Source organism: Phoxinus phoxinus (genome assembly GCF_949152265.1).
Source record: "Phoxinus phoxinus genome assembly, chromosome: 18".
Lineage (NCBI taxonomy): Eukaryota > Metazoa > Chordata > Actinopteri > Cypriniformes > Leuciscidae > Phoxinus > Phoxinus phoxinus.
In genome coordinates, this window is record NC_136893.1 from 11,220,758 (window position 1) to 11,243,493 (window position 22,736).

Here is a 22,736-nt window from a genome sequence, read left to right on the forward strand (position 1 = left end):
TGTTTTGGAACCCATTGACTTTCATTTAAAATTTAAATTACAAAATGTATTTATCTGGTTTGATGTTTGTTTTTATCTTTTAATTTCTGTGTATTTTAGTTTTTATTTTATGTATGTATTTATTTTATTTATTTGGTTTGTTTTCATGTTTTTTTTTTCTGTTTTTATTAATTATGTTTTTATTTGTATTAAAAACATATTTTGCAGGAGAAGAAAGTCATACAGGTTTGATAAACTATCCCTTTAATAATCACCCATTAAGCCGCTTTAAGGAATAGTAGTGACTGAATGAATAAGAGGAAGTGAAGAAATATGGGCAGAAATAAAGGTTAGAGTAATTGTGACCAAAGCAACATGAATTATGCATCCGAGGTGGCGAATGGAAGGGACTGGATTCTCCGTACGGAGTTGCAGGCTCATCTAAATGCATCATCTTAATGCCTGATGAACTATGCAAAACCTTTCATCTGTAAACAGCTTTCCCTTCATTTAAACAGAGACTCCATTAAACTCCTCAAGCAACAACACCAGATGACATATGAGACATTAGTCGACTTTCAGTCCATAGTTCCCTTGAAGACGTTTGATATGACGGCTCAGATGCCATATGTCTTTCGTGGCGGAGTGGGATTGAAACAACACTGCCGTCTTTCTCTTTCATTCAGTGTTTCCCCTTTTGCTTCTCCTCTCCCTGCCTTCAACGCAGCTCTTTGAGAAACATCAAATTCAAAGAAGCGTTGAAAATAAACCTACAGGTGCACACGGACCCTCAGGGGCAGCCCATCATTGGACATTTTTCGTGTGGCTCCCTCTCTTTCTCCATCTCTCATCCTCTCCTCCGTCTCTCCTGGGTAAGCTGGAGATTGGGGTTAAAGTATACACTGTGCCACATGCTGCACGATGACACTGTCTGCCAGTTAATCGCCAAAGCCACAGAAGGAGAATCAAGGAAAAAAGGGAGGGGGTAATAGAAGAAAGAAAGAGATAAGGAAACACTGAAAAGAGGAGAGAGGGTTGGTTTAGGATGCGCGGCACGTGAAGGCCAGATAACCATCTTTTCTGCAGCCTTCCTCCAGCGTGCTGTTTGCTCAATCATCATTTACTGCAGAGAGAAAGAGAAAGAGAGAGATCGAGAGGAGGGGTGTTCAGTGATGCAGGAAGGAGGAAGTAAAAGAGCTTGAAAGCAAACAGTGAAGAGGGGAAAATCGCTCTAGATAGAAAAGCATGCTATGCACGGTACTGCAGAGGTGATGCACCAACCCTGGTGTGTGTGTGTGTGTGTGTGTGCGTGTGTGTGTGTGTGTGTGTGTGTGTGTGTGTAACAGCTATGTCACAGCTCTGAGCTTAACTACATTGTTGAGTAGTGTGATTCTTGCTCATGTATTCCTATAGTTCAGCTTTTCCCAGTAACTAGCTTATTTTTTTCAGCAAGTAGTTATTGCTACAGAACTCAAAAATGTTTCGTAATGTCTGTTACAGTTATAATAATATATTAAAAGTGTTAAGTAATTTTACAAAATAATGCAGTATTTAGTCAAAAGCTCCAGTTCGTTATTAAATGTTGGATTATTGTTTTCTAGTTTTGCTGTGACTCTTTAATATCCTTTGATTGAGATGTTTTTGTGGGGAAAATGAAAAATAAAGAATCATTTAAACTACTGCGGTCAGAACGATTCGAAATTAGATTTGAAAATAAATTTAAATAAAAAGCAATTATTTTAAATTGTAATAATATTTAAAATATTACTGTTTTATACTGTATTTGGTGAGCATAAGAGATTTCTTTCAAAAAACATCAAAAAATATTGCTGACATCAAAATATTTAGCATTAGTGTATTAAAAGTCATCATATATCATTTGTCAAATCTAATTTATAAACCATAATGTTTTTAAAAAAAAACATTGCCTTTCTCTAAAATATATAGTATATAAAGTATATATTGATATTTTTTTTTTGAAGTTTCTTTTTCAGAAGCTTTGCTTGACTGTTGTTGAACTTTGAAGTTTGTCAAGCTTTAAAGAGGCTTCGTGAACACTTGTACGTTGCGCTCTGTTGGGTTCCGTGTCTGCAGTTTTGCAGATTCCTCCTCTCCTGGCTCACACCACATGTAACCTTTCTGCTGTCCGCTTAGCCTTTCTGTTCCACCGCCCACCTGAGAGTGTGTGTGCAGAGGATTCTTGCGCAGTGTTGTGTAATAGTCTAACAGTGCACAAAACACAGCTCTCATCCCAGAAGACTCTTCCTGGTGGAGACGATTAAAAAAAAGATCCGCCGCCCCCTCCACATTCACTCTCACCAGCTCCAGAAAATTCCAAATCTCTCATCCCCTGCTTCCTCTGTGAGCTCCTCCAAACTGTGAGTGAGTGTGTGTCTCTAGTGCAATTACTCAGATGATATCAGCTGTCAGTCAGCAACTCAAAGATGAAGCTGGGCTCTTTTACATGATAATGGGATGCCACATTCAATCAGGCCTTTGTGTGGCAGAGAGGGGGCAGTTGACTCATTAAAAAATGCAGCATAATAACAATGAAAGAAGGAGCATCAGCAAACTTGCACTTTTACACTGCCGTGGAGCTCTCTGTCTCGCTCACCTTTCCTTCTGATTTTCTCCTTTTTCTGCAAAACCGGTAGTGCAGGGTTGCAAGGAGGAAACAAGATAGTGGAGGAGAGGAGAAGAGGACAAAATAGTGGAAAAGAGGAGGAAACAAAATGGCAAAAAGAAGAGGGTGGTGGGCGAGAAAACAATACAGTGAAAGGAGGAGGAAAAATGTATTGAGGAGATGAGTGAAAACAAGACCGTAAAGGAGAGAAAGAAAGGAAAAACAGTAGGAGAGGAGCCAAACAAAAAAAGGACAGGAGGAGAAGGAAGCTAAATTGTTTAAAAAAGAGACGAGGAGGAGACAGCAAGAGGAGAGGAGGTAACTAAAAGGATGAGGAAATGAGGAAACAAAACTGTAAAAAGGAGAGCAGGAAACAAAACTAAAAAGGAAAGGAAATGAGGAAACAAAACTGTAAAGAGGAGAGGAAATGAGGAAACAACTGTAAAAAGAGAGGAAATGAGGAAACACAACTATAAAAAGGAGAGGAGAAAACAAAACTAGAAAGGAGAGGAGGGGATTAAATAAAACTAAAAAGAGAGGAAATGAGGAAACAAAACTGTAAAGAGAGGAGGAAAAAATCTTAAAAGTAGAGGACATTATGGAAAAAAGCTGTAAAAGGGAGAAAACAAAATTGTACAAATTTGAGGAAATGACACTAAAAAATAGGGAATGAGGAAACAAAACCGTGAAAAAATAGGAGAGGAGGAAACGAAACCGTAAAAATGAGGAGGAAATAAAACTGTAAAAAGCAGGAAATGATGAAACAAAACTCTAAAAAAGGAGAGAAAATGAGGAAACAAAGCTGTAAAGAGGAGAGGAGAAAACAAAACTGTAAAAAGGAGAGGAGAGGGGGAAACAAAACTGTGGAGAGGAGGAAACAAACCTAAAGAGAAGAGGAAACAAAGCTGTAAAGAGGAGAGGAGAAAACAAAACTGTAAAAAGGAGAGGAGGAAACAAAAAGCAAGTGTGAAAAGAAGATGAGGAAGAAACAAGAATGAGGAGAGAAGTAAACAATTGTAAAAAGGAGAGGAGAGGGGGAAACAAAACTGTAAAATGTGTGGCCTGTGAAAGGAGAAATGAGAAAGCATACATGCAGTACATACTCAAGGTTAAATGGGGATTAGACCCTCCTGCAGCTGTGGATGTATTTTCTAGATCTTGACAAGTAGCCTGGGGATGACTTATTAATAGCTGGTTGTGTTCAGTGCCAGATGAATGTTGAATGGATGTTCTTCCTTCTGAGAATCGAACTATTCCGCAGTCAGTTAACATTGGGTGACAGTGTGGAAGTGAGATTCATAGAAGCAGGTCAGGATTCCCCTCTCTCTGTCTTCCTCTGTCTTTTCTTTCACACGCCGCCTTTGGGACCTTTACGTTCAAAGAGAATATGTTTTCAGACTAACCCAGTTCCCTGCTTGTTTTTTCCCCCGTATACTCGCTTTCACTCTCTCCTCTATTTCTCAGTGTCTGCTTCTCTCAGTTTTAAAGGATTAGTTTGCCAAAAGATGAAAACATTTATTCGCCTTCATGTTGTTACAACCTGTATGACTTTATTTTTTCAGCAGATCACACAAGGAGAAATTCTGAATAATATAAAGTATATCTCTTTTGGAGCATTCAAGCTTCAAAAATGACCCAAAAGAACCATAAAAATATCATAGACAGGACAGACAGGACATACTAGGTTACTTTTCGGTTACTTTTGATATTAAATATAAAACAAAGTCTCACCTTTCAAATTTGGTAATTTTTTAAAGAAATTTAAACAATAAATACCGTTTTGTGGCTCTTTAATGTGTCTGACTGGTCGCTGTAGAGACTCAGTTAAAGCTGCTCATGAACCGATCATCTCTTCCTTCTAGTTAATTTATAGCATCAAATAAACATGAATGAATATACGAAGGAATGTTGTTTTAACCGCCGGAAAGGCGTCAGTACACTTCGTTTTTCAAGTTCAAATCCTCCCATGTCCTCCCATCCTCCTACTATCTCTCCTGAATGCTTTGTTGGACAAAATGGCGGATGGCGAAGTAAGATTGGTCAGATCACCTGTCAATCAAGCTCCCTGTGAAGGGTCAAATAAATGCCTCGGTCGTGAGATGAACTCAAAAACCTGATCAGTCCGATTTGTGAATGAATCATTCAGGTAGTTTTTTTTTTTTGTGAACCAGATCAAACAATACATTAAGGTTTGAATTGACGATTTGTACGAATCGGATATCACTAGTTTTCTCATGGACTCTTGTGAGATATTTAGCAAATAACTTGGTCTGTTTTTTATATGGTCATTCAAGTTTCCCATTTAAATTCAATATATTGAAAGGATATTCTTGAGAAATGTGCTTTTTGTGTGAACCCCTAACTATACACTAAAGTTTGGAGCTTTTTTTTTAAAGATTTTTTGGGGGGACATATTTATACTGAACTAATAGTATGCAAGGATGCATTAAATTGATCTAAGATGACAATAAAGACATAAAATGTAACAAAATATTTCTATTTCAAATAAACGCTATTCTTTTGAACCTTCGATTCATCAAAGATTCTTAAAAAATGTCTCACGGTTTCTACAACTGTTTTTGATATGAAAAATAATGTTTCTTTAGAACCAAATCAGCATATTAGAATGATTTCTGAAGGATCCTGCAGCACTGAAGACTGGAGTAATGATGCTGAAAGGATTTTTCTCAGTGTGTGATTAAGAAATGAAGGATCCCTTTGACGCGGAACGGTAAACAACCACCTAGCAGTCGGGACAGTCAGACTCCTGTGAACACACACCAATAACGTCACGTTCGAAGAGCTAAGAGCACTTAAAGAGATTGGACTGCTGGTGTTAATGGTACATGGATGGAGCGGAAGATACACTCGTTTATCATGCCACTAAAACACAAAACCACTCCACTGATATGAACCTTCCTTTGCTGTGCAAACCCTCCTCCATTATTCATGTCCTGTGACTTACCGAGACCCATTCTGCAGTTTTTCTTTTTAAAGAAACAGTGGCTTACGTGGAGGCCTCCAGGAACTACTAATAAAATGGCCAGCGGTGGATCATCTTACCCACGTTCCTCCCAGTTATCTGTGAAGGAATCTCTTTCTCCACTCCCCCGTAGATGAATTTGGCCTAATCCAGCCATTTGTGCTGAGTGATAGAATTTCATACCTGAGGGCAGGAGGCTTTGAGAACGCGGGTAAGATAGACAGGACGGCCATTGTTTTACCTGGGCGTGCACCGCAGACTTTTAATAGGGGAGGGGGGAGGGGGGGGGGGGGTTGAGGAAGGTTATAGATGAGAGAGGATAAATGGGAAACTGCTGCAGGGGAAGTTCAAGCAGGTGAAGAAAGGGAATAAAACAAGGGAGTGGCCACGTTCCACAGCATTCGGGTCAAAGCTGCAGTGCTTTTGTAGTGGGGGATACAAGTAACACGGCCAGTTTAAAGAGAGCCGCGTTATTCAGAGGGTCAGGGCAAAGACGCTTGAGACTGATTGAGGATCAAATGGTTGAACCCAGAAGTAACAGGGCATGTCCGTCTTTTATTTAATTGCCAATGAGGATATGGATAAAAGGCACATTAGATCGTTCGCTCTCTTTCTCTCTAGCATACGTCCCCTTTTCACAATCACCCTGAGCACTTCACGCCATCTTACCATACATCAAAGACTCCGCTTTGCCCTACGGCCAGGGACATTCTCATAGATTACAGATGGATAAGAACGGATCATCTTACCAGTCAAGCTGGCCCTCAGCCAAATATGGGCGATTTATAACAATAAGAAGAAAATGATAGAAACTCAAGGAAGAATAAAGGGGGGATAAAAGGTGGAGAGTAATGGGGTGAGAGATTAATGAATGCTAATGTTAAGTGAATCAGCGATGTCTTTATAGGACATTTTGTGCCTGATGTAATAAGAGGAATGCATTTGTGCATTATTTGTCCCACTCTCACACACATGCATATTTTTGTGTTATGCAGCAGCATGTGTGTGATCTTAACTTATGAGTGGATCTTGTTTGGCTGGTCTCTCGGTGCTTCTGTCTGTTTGGCTGTTCGTTCTCATGTAGTAATAAGCGGGTTTCGTTTGTAAGCGCTGACCTCAATACATCTATTTGTTTTTCTCTGTTAAGCTAAGCAATCATTCCTTTGATGAAAACATCTCTTAACAGACCAGATTAGTTACCCACAGTAGTACGTAATAATACGCCACAATGGCCACTATGAATGCTTTTGGTGAATGAATCATCATGAGTAAGATGTATTTACTGTGTTAGGCTAATGTTAAAATTAAAACGGTCAATTATTGTTAATTTTGAATATTTATAAATATGTTTTATATTTAAATACATTTTCTTAATATTTTAAATATTATTAAATATTTAAGCAAGTGGTCTCAGGTTTTCTTAGTTCCTTTTTAGTAAAAACAAACAAAAATAAGTGTTGGGTTTTGCTATTTCTATGTAATGCTGAAAATGAACATTTAAACTTTCATTTAAATTATTCATTATTGTAGAATATTTTAAAACATTTTACGTATTTTCTAAAATATTTAAGTAATCTTGATTTTTATTTTTAGTTCCATTTTTATGAAAAACAAGAATAAAAAAGTTTGCTGTTTATTTGGAGCTGTTAATTTTATTCTTATATTAATTATAAAATTATACATTTATACTAATACGTTTTTTAACACATTACAACATTTTGTTCATGGTTTTTCTATTATTATTATATATATATATATTTAATAATAAGCAAATGTGCCGTTTGCAAATAATTCTCTGTGTTTTGTACATTTTCACTCTTTCATCTGAGCAACCTTAGTTTTGCTTGAAAATGGTTGATGGCCAATATTCTATCCAGCTTCAAGCGGTTCCTGTCTGGACTTGATGAGGAAGCGTGTCTTGAGTGTATAGAGCCGATCTCCCACGAGCCACCCTGCCTCTCAGTGATTCCTGCTTTAGGGAGGAACCACCCTTGGGCCCCACAGTGGAGCCAAGACCAGATTTATCAAAGGATTAGGGTGTGAATCTGCTTCTGAGGCTGGAACACGTGCGCGGACCCTGTGCTGCTGTGAGGGGGAGGTACAGTACAACACAGGGGGAGATGAAGACAGAAAGTACCTGGGAACTTCTCTGCAACTTTAATCAGTTTCAGAGCAGAGCAAAGTTACTTTCAGCACGACTGCATCTGGCTTGTTTCTCCGCAGACAGACTCAGCACTTTTCCATGAGAGGCAGACGGGTAATTAAAGCCTCGCAGCCTCGATTCACCTGCTTATAAGATCAAAGCACGGTCCGTTCTGGGGCTTTTCGTCTTTAGCCGTCTATGATCTCACTGGGGTGTCATTACACACGTGTTGTCTGTCATTACTTCTTCACCCTTATTTAGCCATTGGAAACCTTCCTGACTGAAAATAGGCTATGTGTCTTTGTTTGTTTGTTTGTGTGAGGACTGAAGAAAATTACATGATAGTTACCATATGAGAACAAAAATAGTGATGTGTTAATAACATAACTACATTTTAACAGTAGCTCAGATTTTTTTCAAAATAGTGCTTCATACAAAGCTCCTTTTTCGAATTGCAGTGTGATGTAATCTCTGTTTTGTCACATTGTTTTGCTCACACAGATTTGTCTTGATTTATGTGGCAATAATCGAGCACGCTTTCCTAGAATGTCTTTCTCTTCTTCATAATATTCATATGCAGTGTTGTGAAGCTTAGTAAATTAGTTCATTTGAATAGTTCATGTAAACTATAAACTACAGAGTCACTGCAGTTCTGTTGGCATTTTATGTCTTCTTTTTTGGTATGGATATTTAGTTAAACTGTTTTGAAATAAGTATGATTTATATGATCAAAAATACAGTAAGAACAGTAATATTGTGAAAGATTATTAAATTTAAAACAACTATTTTCTATTTTAATAGGCTATATTTTAAAATGTCATCCCTGCGATGGCAAAGCTGAATTTTCAGCATCATTACTCCAGTCTTCAGTGTCACATGATCCTTCAGAAATCATTCTAATAGATTTGGGGCTCAATATGTCTTCTTATTATCAATTTTAAAACCAGTGCTGCGTAATATTTTTTGTGCATAAAATATATTTTTTTATGTATAAAAAGTACCACATTTATTAATCAATCTAATGCATTTAATGCTTTAAACTGTTTAACAGTGACTTTTAAATGGTATACCATTATTATAAATTAGTATGTTTCTATTTTTTTAAGTTGCAGCTTGTCACCAGAACTGAATGAATGATCCGATACTTTAGGTATTTAAAAAGATACTACTCTTTATTGGTAGCATGTAGTATAGCTAACAAGTAGTTTGTAGACCATTAGTCAAGCTTCTGTACCAGCTACAAAAAAAATAGTACAAGTAGTCATTTTTGAAGAGCCTTAATACTGAGATTCGGAGAGTGTTTTTCCGTGATGTCCGTACATGCAAACTTTGTTTTGAGAGGTGACTGGGGATACACTGCTTGCTTTGCACATCTAGTTTGTCTGTGTCCATTTACAGAAGAGCTTGAATCAGATGACTCCCTGTTCAACACAAGCTCATTTAACACCCGCTTTGATTTAATCTAATTTAGAGTGTGGCTGGATTTGAACCGATATGGTGACCTCCTAAATATGTGCGCACACTGTAACCCAATACATAATTCAGGTTAGAGTAAATCAACGTAAAATACTGAAATTATAGCACCCGTATATATCATTTGGGCCATTGTGATGGTGCAGCTCGCACAGGCGTATCATTTGTGGTGACATTTTAAATCACAGGTCTGACGGTACTTGCATTCTTTATGTTTTCTTCTCTTTTACTGACTCTCTTCCTCGCACGAAAACAAATCGTTTAGCTGCTGTACACTTTTCTCCCTTAACCTTTCCTCGGTCTCTCTTAGCGTTCAGTCAAGACAGAGCACCGTGTAGTGGAAGTGCGTTGCCGCGAATGTGTGTTTATGTATGTTTGAGTATGTGTGGGATTAATGTCAGACATGCTGGGGCTCATACCAGCCTCCCGTTGTAGCGTCTTGGAGGCTTATCAGAGTCAATCATCTCTTTGTTCGCCTGTAAGCACGCGCACGCACACGTACCGCAGACATGATGGCTCATATAGCAAGGCATGATGGTCAGGATCCGAGGCTTCAAAGTGCTGAGCACATGCAGTTGGGAAGAAGTTTTTATCTCGCTGCTCAACTTCTACTCCACATCAGAAGCTCTTAGGGAGGGGTTGATGCTGCAGGGCCTAAAGATAGAGAAGGGGAGGATAATTGATTAAGAGCCGTGAAATAAGGATAAAAGGGATTTATATCCTGTTTGATATCTACGGAAGGGTCAGCGAGCAAGGTCACAGTAGCACCTCCTTGTGGCCAAATATAGCATGTGACGCAGGCTGGCGATTCTAGTGACAGCATTTGTGTTCTGCTTGAATCAGCTCTGCTTTTAACATGGGTCATTTAAAGGGCTGAGACTGTAGGCTGTGTTTGGAACACCAAACTGCTCACATTTCTGTGGTATGCATGTTGTGCACCGTATGTGAATTTTCTGTACATACATTGCCGTTCAAAGGTTTGGGGTCAGTATGATTTTTTATTATTTTATTTTTTAAGCAGCACAACTGTTTTTAACATTGATAATAATAAGAAATACTTCTTTAGCACCAAATCAGCATATTAGTATGATTTCTGAAGGATCATGTGACACTGAAGAGTAATGATGCTGAAAATTCAGATTTACCATCACAGGAACTCAATATTAAAAGAGAAAACCGTTATTCTAAATTGTAAGAATGTATCACATACTGTTTTTACTGTGTTTTTGATCAAATAAATGCAGCCGTGGTGAGCATAAGAGACTTATTTCCAAAAATATAAAAAAACTAAATCTAATGACCCCACACTTTTGAACAAAACTTCCAGAAGATCAACTACAATTTGCATTAATATACATTTGCAAAAATGTATATTATATTGATTATATAATATATGAATATTATATTCCACTATGCATTGCATTTCATAACCCTACAATGGAACTTGATTTGATCAATTAATTATTGATAAAATAATCTATTATCTATTGTTAATTTAATAATTAATAAAACAAATTTAGGTTTAGTACATTCTAGTTTATAAAGTTATAAATATGGATGTTTTTCGTACAAAAATGCATCACTTTGCTTCAGAAGGCCTTTACTAACCCTGGAGCCGTATAGATTACTTTTATGATGCATGGATGCCCTTTTTGGGCTTCAAAATCTCAGTTACTATTCACTCCCATTATAAAGCTTGGAAGAGCCAGCATATTTTTTAATAAACTCCGATTGTATTTGGCTGAAAGAAGAAATTTAAATACACCTAGGATGGCTTGAGGGTGGGTAAATTATGGGATCATTTTAATTTTTAGGTGCTAACCCTTTTAGATTACAATTTTAGATGCAGCAATTTTATATAAAATATTATATACAGTTTCGTGTTCTATTTTTAACAAATAGTAGGCAAAATACAGTATATACTGTATTCCACAGTATGCAAAAATGAGTACACTAGCATTCCATTCTGAACACAGCCAATGATCTTGTGCAGTCTTGTCTCATTCCTTTGCTTTATTCATTGAACTGTATAAATAACACATTTAGTATTCTGTTTCACATGCTATTTAAGCAAATAGTAGGCAGTATACTATATATTCTACTCAATATACTATAAGCAGTATGCTAATATTCCATTCCAGACATCCCAATTTCATTGGCTCCCATTCATTTCTTATACTTCAGACACTGGTGGTCTCTAAATCTGCAGTAGTCAGTTTTTGGTTTCTTCTCCGTATTTGTTGACGCACTAGAGTCTAGGCTGTAGGAAGCCAGGCGAAGTGCAGAAGTGTCGAGAAGTGTGTTCATTCTAATTAAATGAGAATCTTAATGAGTAGCTCTCTCCACAGACCTCAAGCCACTTTCATGTGCTCAGTGAAGAAACCGAACCAGTGGGTTAGAGAGGCGGCTTTTTCAAAACTGAACAGTTCCAGCTTTAAAATCTGACCTAATAAGCAACTTTTGTTTAAATAGTCAATACAGACTATAGAAACCGAGCAACTGGCAGAATGCTTTTTATTTTGTCACAAGCTAAGTCCATCCACCATTTGCATGTGAATTTTGGGATATTGCATAAATAACGCCAGATGGAAAAGCTAAGATTTGCATACATTCTAAAAATGCACATAAAAATCTTGTGCACTCAATTGAGGTGAATAATATTTTTATCTGATAAGGATATATGCACATAAACTAAGATGGAAACGCATTTACCGAATAAATCCCTCGAAGCGCAACAAAATCTCAACGTGACTTTGCCTCTGAGGATATGATTGGATAACTGGACTAACCGGCGGACCAATTTCATTGCACAGCATCACAAATGTTGGTTTGGTCATTCTGAAATGCCTCAGCCAAAGTCTGACATCAAATTGATGTCATCAAAAATGACCTCCCAGAACTGTCTCGCGCGATTGCGTTCCCAAACACCAGGCATCCGCCTCCGAAAGCAATTTTGAAGCATCATACCACAACAGCAGATGCATGTTGTGTCTATTACCTTATTGCTGTTGCCATTTCTTTAAAAGCACACTGTAAGAAATGATCTTTCGATGTTGTAAATAGCACAAAGATTGGAGCATGTTTTACCCTTTCTTACTACAAAATTTCACGTTTAATTCAATGCGTTACTTATTTCTTCTATTCGTGAAATTTACTAGCAAAATTCCTACTCTCATTTGGTTTTCAGTGCAATAAGATGTCAGTGTTACATTGATTTAGCTTTATAAGATTGTGTTTGTGTCTTTTGTTCTGAGGTTGGTTTTCATGGATTGCGTTGGCGGTTAGATGAGGGGCAGGACAGACAGGACTGGAATAGCGAGCAGCGCTATGCTGCCGTCACAGTAATTGGACCTAAATTGGTTAAATGAATGAGCCATTTCTGCTGCCTTGGTCACAGCTGAGGACAGGGCGGACATAGGCCCAGGTCCCCGACTGGACGGGTCTGTCAGCATACAGATGAATGAGAAGAAATAAATACATTTTCCGCAGAGAGTTTGTGATTATTCTTTTTTTCTGATCAGTTCTGATGAATTTTTGTTGGAGAACTGATTTGTTTTCCTTGTAATTTATAACTGTAGACAGTCGAAGACAAACCTTGACCTTATCACCAGACAGTCTTGTCTGGCCGTCTTAGATTTGAGCTAATTAAATCTCTCCTCGGCACGAAAATTCACAGACGTCAGCAGTGCACGACGAAACTGTCACTGGCAATATTAACAAAATTCACTGCACTTACCTAGCCTACTTTATTCTCTGCAAAATGTGGTATAAACAAATGTAAATGTAACACTAAAAAGCTGTTGAGACACATAATCATGAATTTCAAACACACTGTGCCGTTCTGTCGCGGCATGCTTTAATTAAAACGTCTGAGTTTCAAAAGCAAAAATAATGAAGACGTACAAACAGTTTTTGTCCCATGCTGAGTACCTCCTCTAATATACTCCAACTGTTCCAGCTTTGATGGTTGAAGGAGATGGCACCTGTCTGCTGTACAGTAATACAAGCAATAATTACACAGAACGTTCAGTTCTGGAATATGCAGTGCAGATCTGGGCCTTTTTATAACCTGTGATTTTATTTTTTACGATGTTTACACATGATAACAAACATGTCAACTGTTTCATGTTTTTTTTTTTTTTTTTTGCAATATCTGTGCCACCAGTGGAAACGAATGGAATTGCATTTGAATAATGGACTAATTCCAAATGCTGTTTTTGTGCCCTTGAAAGGGACGTTCTTCATTTTGTTCTATTAGGGAAGTTTACACACTATAGCCACTTTGAGGATTTTTATGCCTTCAAGATCATGTAATGGGTGTGAAACCGGAGGTCTACTTTTAGTTAGTTTCTAGTCAGCACTGAATGGCGCTAATTTCAAGCTCATCAGGATGGCCATGATTAAAGTACACGGTTGAGAGAGAGACAGACACAGAGAGCAGTGGATTCAGAGGGGACTAGACATCTATCCGCATCTCTCATCTCATTAATCTGCATTTTCTCCAATCTCACTCTTCTCTGGATCATCTGCACGACAGGTGCTCAATGAGGGGCTCATGGGGACCATGGCTTTCCCTCTTCCCTTTGCTTGCTTACTCTTTCTCACTCACTCACTCCAATTTGTTCAGGACCACTGCTGCTTGCCAGGGGACATCTGTGTTCATCCAAAGCCAGCCAACCTTTCATCCCTTTCTTTGGCCCTTTCTCTCATTTCTTGCTGTTGCATTCATTGCATCCCTCTTTCACTCATGTTCCTCTTGTTTTACTTGGATGTATAGAAGGGAACAGTCTAGCTATTTTCTTCACCCTGTTTTTATGCATTTTGAAGTATCGCAGCAAAAACGAGTAATGGAAATGCCAAATTTGAAAAAATCCTTTAATTCGTAAAGAAGTATTTACGCTTGCTTGAGGTAGTTTTTGACTTGTGCAAGAGTTCATGTGAATAATGGGAGATGGAAACGCATTTGCCTAAAACATAAATCCATGTTATTTATTTTTTACTTGCTTCCCATCATGCTAGAAAGGATGCAAAATGATATTGCTTCTTGGGTGTCAAAAATATAAAGAAAGCGATTTGTACTCTCTGCGTACTGTATTCAAATGTGCAATAATGTTGCCCAAGGGAGCAGCCTGAGGCCAGAAACGCTGTGGTTCCTCTCCGCACCTGAAGAAACCAAGTCACCGATTTCCACCAATTAAACTCCTGACCTCGCAGTTTGAAGGTGACCAGTCAGCTAATGAGATACAGCCCAGAGCCTTTTAAGCGTGTTTTAACGTTAACATCCTTTTATTTTTCAACCATCGCATAAATCTTCCCTCCTTTCCTTCCGTGTTTGTCAGCCTTGACCTCATCATGATTATTCCTTATCTCCAAACCATTTCATCCTTATCTCCCCCCCGCGCTCCTCACAATTACTCCAGCCCTCTGAAAATGGCAAACGCATGGGGTAAGAAATAGGATTGCCAAGCTTCAGTATTAGAGAGCGACAGGCACGCCTGAGATTCCATTTATCAGGCCCAAACAGGCTCCGAATTATTCGAGTTTGTTGAATCGCTTCCCCTCGCCTTTGATCTTCCTGTGCCCTTCTCTCTATTTATAAACCCCTCCTCCCCCGCTCTTTCTACCCCACTTCTCCCATATCCACACTCAGCCCTGTGGATCATTCTCTCTCCCAAATCCTCTTCCCAAAGATTCCTTTCACACCAGCTCCCTTATCCCTGTGCGCGTTTGTCCTTCGGTCCCTGGCTGCCCCCTTGCCACAGGATCTTTAAACGGGGTGATTATGGACCCGGCGTGTGTTGAAGGATTCCTAGCATGTCACTGGCTTTAAACGACAACCAAAACCCGGTCCTCCACCCCCCCACCCCCCTGCTCCAGCCCGATCAGGTTCCCGCAGCTTGTTAGGAGAATCAGACTCAGATACAGTGGCAGAACAACATCTCTTCATGCGCCACATGGGTTTGATGAGGCTGTTAAGACCGCTGGTATTATCATCAAGGCACTTTGTCTGTCAGCAGAGGATCTGGTAGTGTTGCAGTGTCCAATCATCGTGCTTGTTTGAATCCAGTGGTCTTAGTTGTCATTGTGCAGGTTTAAGACGCGTTCTAGCGCCATACGTTATCTGAAGAGTAAGTATGAAATCTCATTCCCCTTTCTATCCTACATGACACACACACACACACTCGCATGCACTTACCCTGTCACAGTGATTTACAGTGTGAGCTGGGCCCTGAAAGTGTTCTTTAATTTAATGAGGTAATTATACACTAGGGGCAGGAAGCAGACTGGACCTGATTTATGCATGCTGGCCGTGTTGTTTTGACACACACTTTGACTCTTCTGCAAGGACAACTGTCCCCCCACACACTTCGAGTGCACTCGTTTTTCTGATCCCCTCATGTATTTCTCTCTCAGTTGTCAACAAATCTGTGTCGTTTCTCAGCTGGCATGTGAACAGACTAAATGGGTTTGGGTGTGCTCTCGTTGGATCAGTCACACATGTCCTGAATTATGTCAGCACTGTATTGCAGTGACAAGCAAACAGTGGCGGTTCACATTAGAGCTTAGTCTTCTGTCTTGTTTATGTGGCTGAATAGGACGTTCAGACGAACAGATAGTTCACTTAAAAATGAAAGTTATGTTCTGCAATTCATGAAAATGGTTTTCAAAAAATATATTTTTATTGAAGCTTGCATCGCATTTATTTATTTATTCGATCAAAAATACAGTAAAAACAAATACTGTGAAATATTATTACAATTTAAAATAACTTTTTCTATTTTTATATATTTAACATTTTTTTATTTATTCCTGTGATGGTAAAGCTGAATTTTCAGCCTTCAGTGTCAATGATCCTTCAGAAATAATTCTAATATGCTGATTTGAGAAACATTTCTTATTATTATAATCAATGTTGAAAACAGTTGTGTTGCTTAATATTTTTTCAGGATAATAAATGTATAATAATATTATTACTGACATTTCAAAGGAACAGTATTTATTTAAAATCTTTCGTGATATTATAAATGTATTTAACTTTTGATCAATTTAATGCATCCCTGCTGAATTAATATTATATATATATATTAAAACTTATCCTAAACTTTTAAGCCGTGGTATATATTGGTCATACATTTTAAACTAAAGTGTGATTGTTTGTTCGATAAAGGTGACGGATATTAGTAAATAATGACTTAAATTTCAGTCTGCATGTCGTCAGTCGACTTGGAATGCAGTGCATGAGTCGTATGGATCACTTTTTAAAATTTTATGGTGCTTTTATTGTGCTTTTATGTCCTTTTTGGAGCTTGAAAGCCCCTGGCAACTATATAGTTAAAGAAAATCTCTTCTTTTTGTGTCCCATGGAACAAATAACAACATCAGACGATGAGTAAATCACAGAATTTTCATTTTTAGGTGAACTATCCCTTTAAGGCACACTGCGGCACTTTTGAAGAGAACCGTTTGCAGCAAAAGGGAATATTTAGAGTGTGAGTCATGTGACTTTTGTTGAGCACACTGCATCAGGGACCAGCATTGCCCACAAGCGACCACTGGCACTTTCTCTCTCTCACCAGCAATCTTGCGACCAGTCTGCCTCCTTATTCTAGCTCTTCTCTTTCTCTCCCCCGCTCTTTCTCTCCCTGTGTGCTGTGCAGCCAGTGAGGAGTCTTGCATGCCTAATTTGAGTTAACGATGCCAAGGCTCGTCCAGGCCTGAGGCTCCAGCAGGAGAGCAGGAGGAACAGCTGTGGCCAGGCTGAGGCAGCATATCTCTCCAGTGCTCTCTCCATTTCTCCTTCACTCATTCTCCCCGCTCATCCTGACGTGTATCAGCAGTCTCGACTGCAGCACAGCCTGATGACGTCTTCTACGTGAGGAAACCATCTCAACGGCGCTCGGAAGAGCTGGAGAAGTCAGGAGAGAGTAGAGGCTTGACGAGCAATCTTGAAATAGAAGCGGAGAAGGGCAAAAAAAAAATAAAACATCATCCTAGATTAAGAAGGAGACAGGCAGCGAGAGGGAGAGAGATAGAAGGGAACAGATTTAAGACTGCAGGGAACTCGAGGCGAGGAAAATCCAGCAGCAGAAATTAAGCAGCTTAAAGTAACTGCTCGCTAAAGCTTAATTCTGACGAGAGGGTCCTCGCACGGTCTCATGCAAGAGGTTGCGCGGGCTGTAAAGGATAAGAGAAGACAGGCTGACAGGGAACAGAGACTCTGTGATGTGGATTGGGAGAGAGAGAGAGAAAAGAGGGGGCTGTTTCATAACCAAAGGTTGACATCTCTCTGATGAGTTTTGTGCTGACAAAAAAAATGTGTCAGCACAGCCACCTCTGAGCCACCGTGCTTCACCTCTGTATGGCAAGAAAGTCATATTTTGAGCAAAAGGAGCTTTATTCACGCTTGGTGTTACAAATTTTAACCCGATGACAGGATTTTAAGCTCATTTGGAAAGTTTAAAGTTAGAATTTGTGCGTTTTGGCTTCTTTAACTTCATTTTTCTTGTCTCTGCAGGAAGCATCAACCGAACTGGGGGTGTCCCTACATTTCTGCGGACCCCCACCGTCCTCCAGCCGCATCTGGATATGAAGCCCTTCCTACAGTTTCAAATGGAGACGAATCCTCCACACAGCGTTGGGCTTTTCCACAACTTCAACGCGGTGAGATTATGCCTCTGAAACATCTCTATTGACAGTGTTGCATTATTGCATTATTGTCTGGCCAAAAAAAAAAAAAAAGTTGCTGTTTGTATTTGAATAGGTAAATACTTAAAGAGTCTATGAATGGATCATTATTGCAGTGATTATTATGTTTCTAGCGTGTTATGTGTTTGGCAACAGTTCTTCTAACCCTAATAATTATTGATGAAGTGTGTAGCTTTTAATTTCTTTAACAACCATGTAGGAAGACACCTCATATTCCAGGCCATATTCATTCCAGGATGATAAAGTGTCAAGATTCATCAGGCTCAAATTGTGAACGAATGCTGGGAGGGAGCATGAAGAATCATTTTGAATTGGCACCCCTGAGTCCAAACCTAAAATTCATTGAAAGTCTTTGGGATGAGCTGGAGGAGACTTTACAGTGTGCTCGACAACTCTTGCATTGTCAATAAGATCTTAATAAAAAATTGAGGCACCTCTTGATGTAAATATATATTTTTAAATAAAGGAATTCAGTTAAAAAAGTAACCTAAGCACTTTGCTTTTGAAAAATGGATAAAGTATTATGGTGATATTAATGTAATGGCTCTCCGTTTTTATGTCAGTTTGTAAAAAAAAAGAAAAAAAGGAATGAGTTCTTTCAGTTTTAACTGATTTGTTGAATCGTGAAAAATTACAAATGAAAGATCCTGAATCCACAAATCGAAAGAACTTACATAGCCTACATCATTCTGTTATTTTTGGTAAATTCTGTAACTCTTGAGTTGTACAAATACACAATTTTTCTTTTTAAAGAAATCAGCACTTTTATTCAGTAAGGATACATTAAATTGATCAAAAGTGGCAGTAAATACATTTATAATGTTGCAAATTATTTATATTTCAAATAAATTATTCTCTTGTGAACTTTCTATTCGATAAAGAATCCTGAAAAAAAAAAAAAAAATAATAATAATAATAATAATATATATATACTGTATCACGGTTTCCAGAAATATTTGAAGCAGTACAAATGTTTCACTAACATTGATAATAGTAATAAATGTTTCTTGAGTAGTAAATAGGCATATTAAAGTATTAAAATGATTTCTAAAGGATCATGTGACACTGAAGACTGGAGTAAAGTGTGCCATTACAGAAATAAATCCCATTTTAAAATGTATTAAAATAGAAAATGGTTCTTTTATGTTGTAATATTTTACAATATTTCATTGTTTACTGGTTTCTTTTTTTAATCAAATAAATGTAGACTTGGTAAGCAGAAGAGACTTTTTTCAAAAACATTGCCAATCCCAAAACTTCTGAACAGTAGTGTATATAACAAAGAAAATGTATTTTAAATTTTCAGATATAAATGAATTTAAAAAAAAGTGATACTGCTTTGTAGGAGCAATATTAAAAGCATGCTCATTTTCATGTCATTCCAAACCAGTGTTATGATTACTATTTTCATCTGTGGAAAACAAATGTGAAACAGTGAAGATGATGATTTTAACTTTCAAGCTCTTCAAAGCACATAAAAGTATTAAAGATTTCGGTTGCACTTTATTTTACAGTACATGTACCGTGAACTTGCCTAAGAAAGTACAGGTTAATATAAGGTAACTGGGTTTATCTGGTGTATTAATGTTACAATGCGTTAATGCATTTGCATCTGATTACACAAAGATAACCTTAAATATTAAACTAACTCAATCTATTTATGATAGCTGGCTTGTTTGTGTATTAGAATTTTCCTGACTGCCTTCCTTTAGACAGTGTAATGCTGTATGAGTTCTCTCGTGTCACTGTGACTTATAGCTAATCATTTTGATTAGCATGCAGCAGCTCATTTCACTCTCTCAGCACTTTTACTCAGAGTCTGTTCCGCACATTTCCCAGATTGCATTCTGTTATGTAAATGAGGATGCTGGTCAGCGAATTGAACAGGAAAGGTTGTGGGATCCAGCCATCCTCGAGGTGTCCGTCATATGTATTCTCTCTCTTAAATTCCATGTATTTGCCTGCACTTGTTGCCCGTGTGAAAACACTGGCAACAACACTCGTAACACTGAGAAGGAAAGAACACTCTACCCATGCCAGCTCAATAAATCCACATCGCATGTTGTTCCTGTCCAATTCTGCCACGTTATTTTCTTTTCAGTAAAAGCCAAGGGATGTTTAAATGTTTTTAAATATGCATGAGCTTGTGAAAGAGTCAGCATCTAGAGCTTAACTACTGTCTCTTGTACTTTGGCCATTTATTATATATTCAGACACTGAGCTGTAATCTTTAGATTGAGGCAGTTTTAGCATTGCAGCAGGCTTATTAGTCACAACGGTTAAATGCTTAATGAGAGAGTGACGGGGGTCCAACAGTGAAATACTCCTGATGCCCAGTAGGGGGCGATGTTGGAGTGGCTGGAAGGACAGGCTGACCTCTCTCTAGGACACTGCTGAAAGCACACTGCAGTGTTTAGTCTATCGCCTAATGGAATACTGACATTTACAAGAGAACCCTCACACAAGTTGTAATACATAGTAATGTTCTGCAAATGCATATATATATATATTTCATTATGTCTCATATATACCTAGGCCTATATATGTTTCATTCTGGGACTGTTTCATTCTAGGATTATTTTCTTTCATCATTTATTCCTTTAGCAGAATTTTTAGAAGGCAAATTGGAACTTCAAAACAAATTTACATGGTGTACTATCCTCGTGTACGGTCCTCTCTTTCATATAACGCATTGTTTAACATTCTGATTCGTTCTAGTGAATTGTTTCCAAACACTGGAAAGTGTGATTCATTCCATCTAGTGAATCGGTAAGGTCAGATTCATAAAAATGATTCATGGATTCAAGTCCCTTTACCCTGTTTTTTTACTTATGTTAATTATGGTGGCTTTACTGTACTTTTAATATTCAAGTTTACTGTCACATACAGAGAATATTTGTTCATTATTCAAAAACGGCTCTGATTAAATGATAAATTATATCCTTAAATAGTTCAGTTTTTATTATTTATAAAAAACTACTGTAACTGTAATGTAATAAATTAGCTACTATTTGTTTGCACAAACTACTTTCAAATTCTCTAAATTATGATTAGCTTTGTTTGGCAGGGTACAGTTTCGAAATATCTTCCCCAACACTGCTTATAAACATAAGATTTGTTGGTGTGCTCAAGTTGTTCCGTCTGGAATCGCATTCATGTTGGAATGCAACAACCATGATCAAAGCTGCAAGCTGTATTCAGTTCAAAGTATTATTATTTTTTTTGAATGTGTTTGTTTGGCCAAATAATTATTTTGCTGTGTATATTTCAGCAATATCAGATGCTTTTGATCAGCTGTAGATAGAGCAGGGACGGACCGCAATCTTCCATCCCTCTACAGTCCAGCTGTAATTTGTCTTTAATGTGATTTGGCCTCTACCTGGCTGTCTGAGTCAATTTGCCTGCAGGCAGTGAGGCACCTGAATCATTTATACGAAGCAGCTGGTCGTGGCGTGAAGGTGCAGAAAAGCTCCCCCAGACACGCTTATTCTGCAGAATCAGGAATTTCGTAGGCGTTAAATCGGGCGGCTTGTGCAGCAACTTGTTGCATTTCACCTGCAGCCACCTTTGAGTAAAGCTCACTCGCAGAAGACGACGTTTCTGCGCACCGCTTGCCAATTTTCCTCGCTGAGCAATGCAGCTCCACGTGGACTTTTGGAGTTGAAATCTTTTGGCTGCGTTCACTTTACCTCTGATGACTCCCTCGAAAAAAACTAATTTTCTAACTTAATAGCTGGAAGATATCAATCACACGGCATTATGAGTTCAAATATTTTGGGAAGTTTTATTAATTGAGACCGGGTCACAGCTGTATTGGTTCCACATGAGTTTAAGAGGTATGTGGCAAGAGCGAGAGGACTGTCATAATGGGGAGATGAAGGAGGGCTGAATTCTGCAGCTTGTGCATAAGTGCTTTTGATAGAATGAGCGAGTGAAGGGGTGATTTGGGGAGTGAGAAAGGGAAAAAAACTGTGGGAGTGCATGACATTCTTAGTGCATCTGGGCAAAATAAGCAGTCAGCGAGTGAGCATGTAGGACAGAAAGAGGAAGGAGATCGTTGAAAGAGCACAGGAAAGGAAGACAGAATTTATTAGTGGAGAAAAAAGGGGAAGGAAAGGACAGAAAAAGCAAGTGAGAAGCAGAGGAAAATGAAGAGAGCGCATCCGACCAGGAACGCGGTCTTGGCTTGCTGTGAAGTGTCAGGAAGGATGGAGGGAGGAATGGAAGGAAGGTGGATGAGATTAAACAGCGGAGAACGAGAAACTGATCCCTAACGGCAAGAGCGACGACCGACGGTGGAAAAGAAGAGACCAAACTAGGAAGAGAGACATCAATTAATCATATCCTGGACCTGTAAGCGCAAGAATCGCTCGCTGTCATCCCCAGAAGGGGGCACAGAAGCGTGCGAACGCGAGAGTGTGGGAGAATCAGGTGGTGTGGTGGGACAGCCAGGATCCCTTCAGGATGAGTGACACTCTCGCACACACCCTCCCACACACAAACACGCGCTCCCTCATGGAGGATCCAATGCAGCTGCGAGATCCAGGCGCTGCCGAGGATATGAAGGTGAGTGCCCTCCAGATAGCTCAGGCAGAGAGAGTACTTTTCTCTGGGTCTCAAGCGCTGGACGCTGAACAGCATTCGTTTTCTTCGTGGGTTGTTTTATCTGCCATCGCACCTTCTTCTGTGTTTGAACGCAGTGCATTTTGGGCTTGTGGTGTCCGGCATGCTTTGTTTGTATTAACTAGTGGTAGTGGAAGTAGTGGTAACTACCATTGTAAGTGGGAACACATTTTTTTAATGTTTTAAATCAATTTTACATGTTTCCT

The 22,736-nt window shown here is 38.7% G+C and overlaps 1 protein-coding gene across 8 annotated transcripts in view; it reads left to right on the top strand.

Annotated features, from left to right (window-relative positions):
• The window catches only part of znf385a (zinc finger protein 385A), a 79,090-nt gene that overhangs the window by 32,941 nt on the left and 23,413 nt on the right, over positions 1 to 22,736 (top strand). For 4 of the 8 annotated variants that reach the window (XM_079588455.1, XM_079588457.1, XM_079588459.1 and 1 more), the window contains one exon: positions 17,717 to 17,862. The exons of 1 other annotated variant lie outside the window; for it this stretch is intronic. In XM_079588455.1, coding sequence (XP_079444581.1) covers positions 17,717 to 17,862 — 146 coding nt within the window. Of the gene's footprint in view, positions 1 to 10,093; positions 10,186 to 15,269; positions 15,330 to 17,716; positions 17,863 to 21,809; positions 22,474 to 22,736 lie in introns of those variants that run through there. 3 more of the 8 variants (XM_079588460.1, XM_079588458.1, XM_079588461.1) reach the window with 3 other exon arrangements.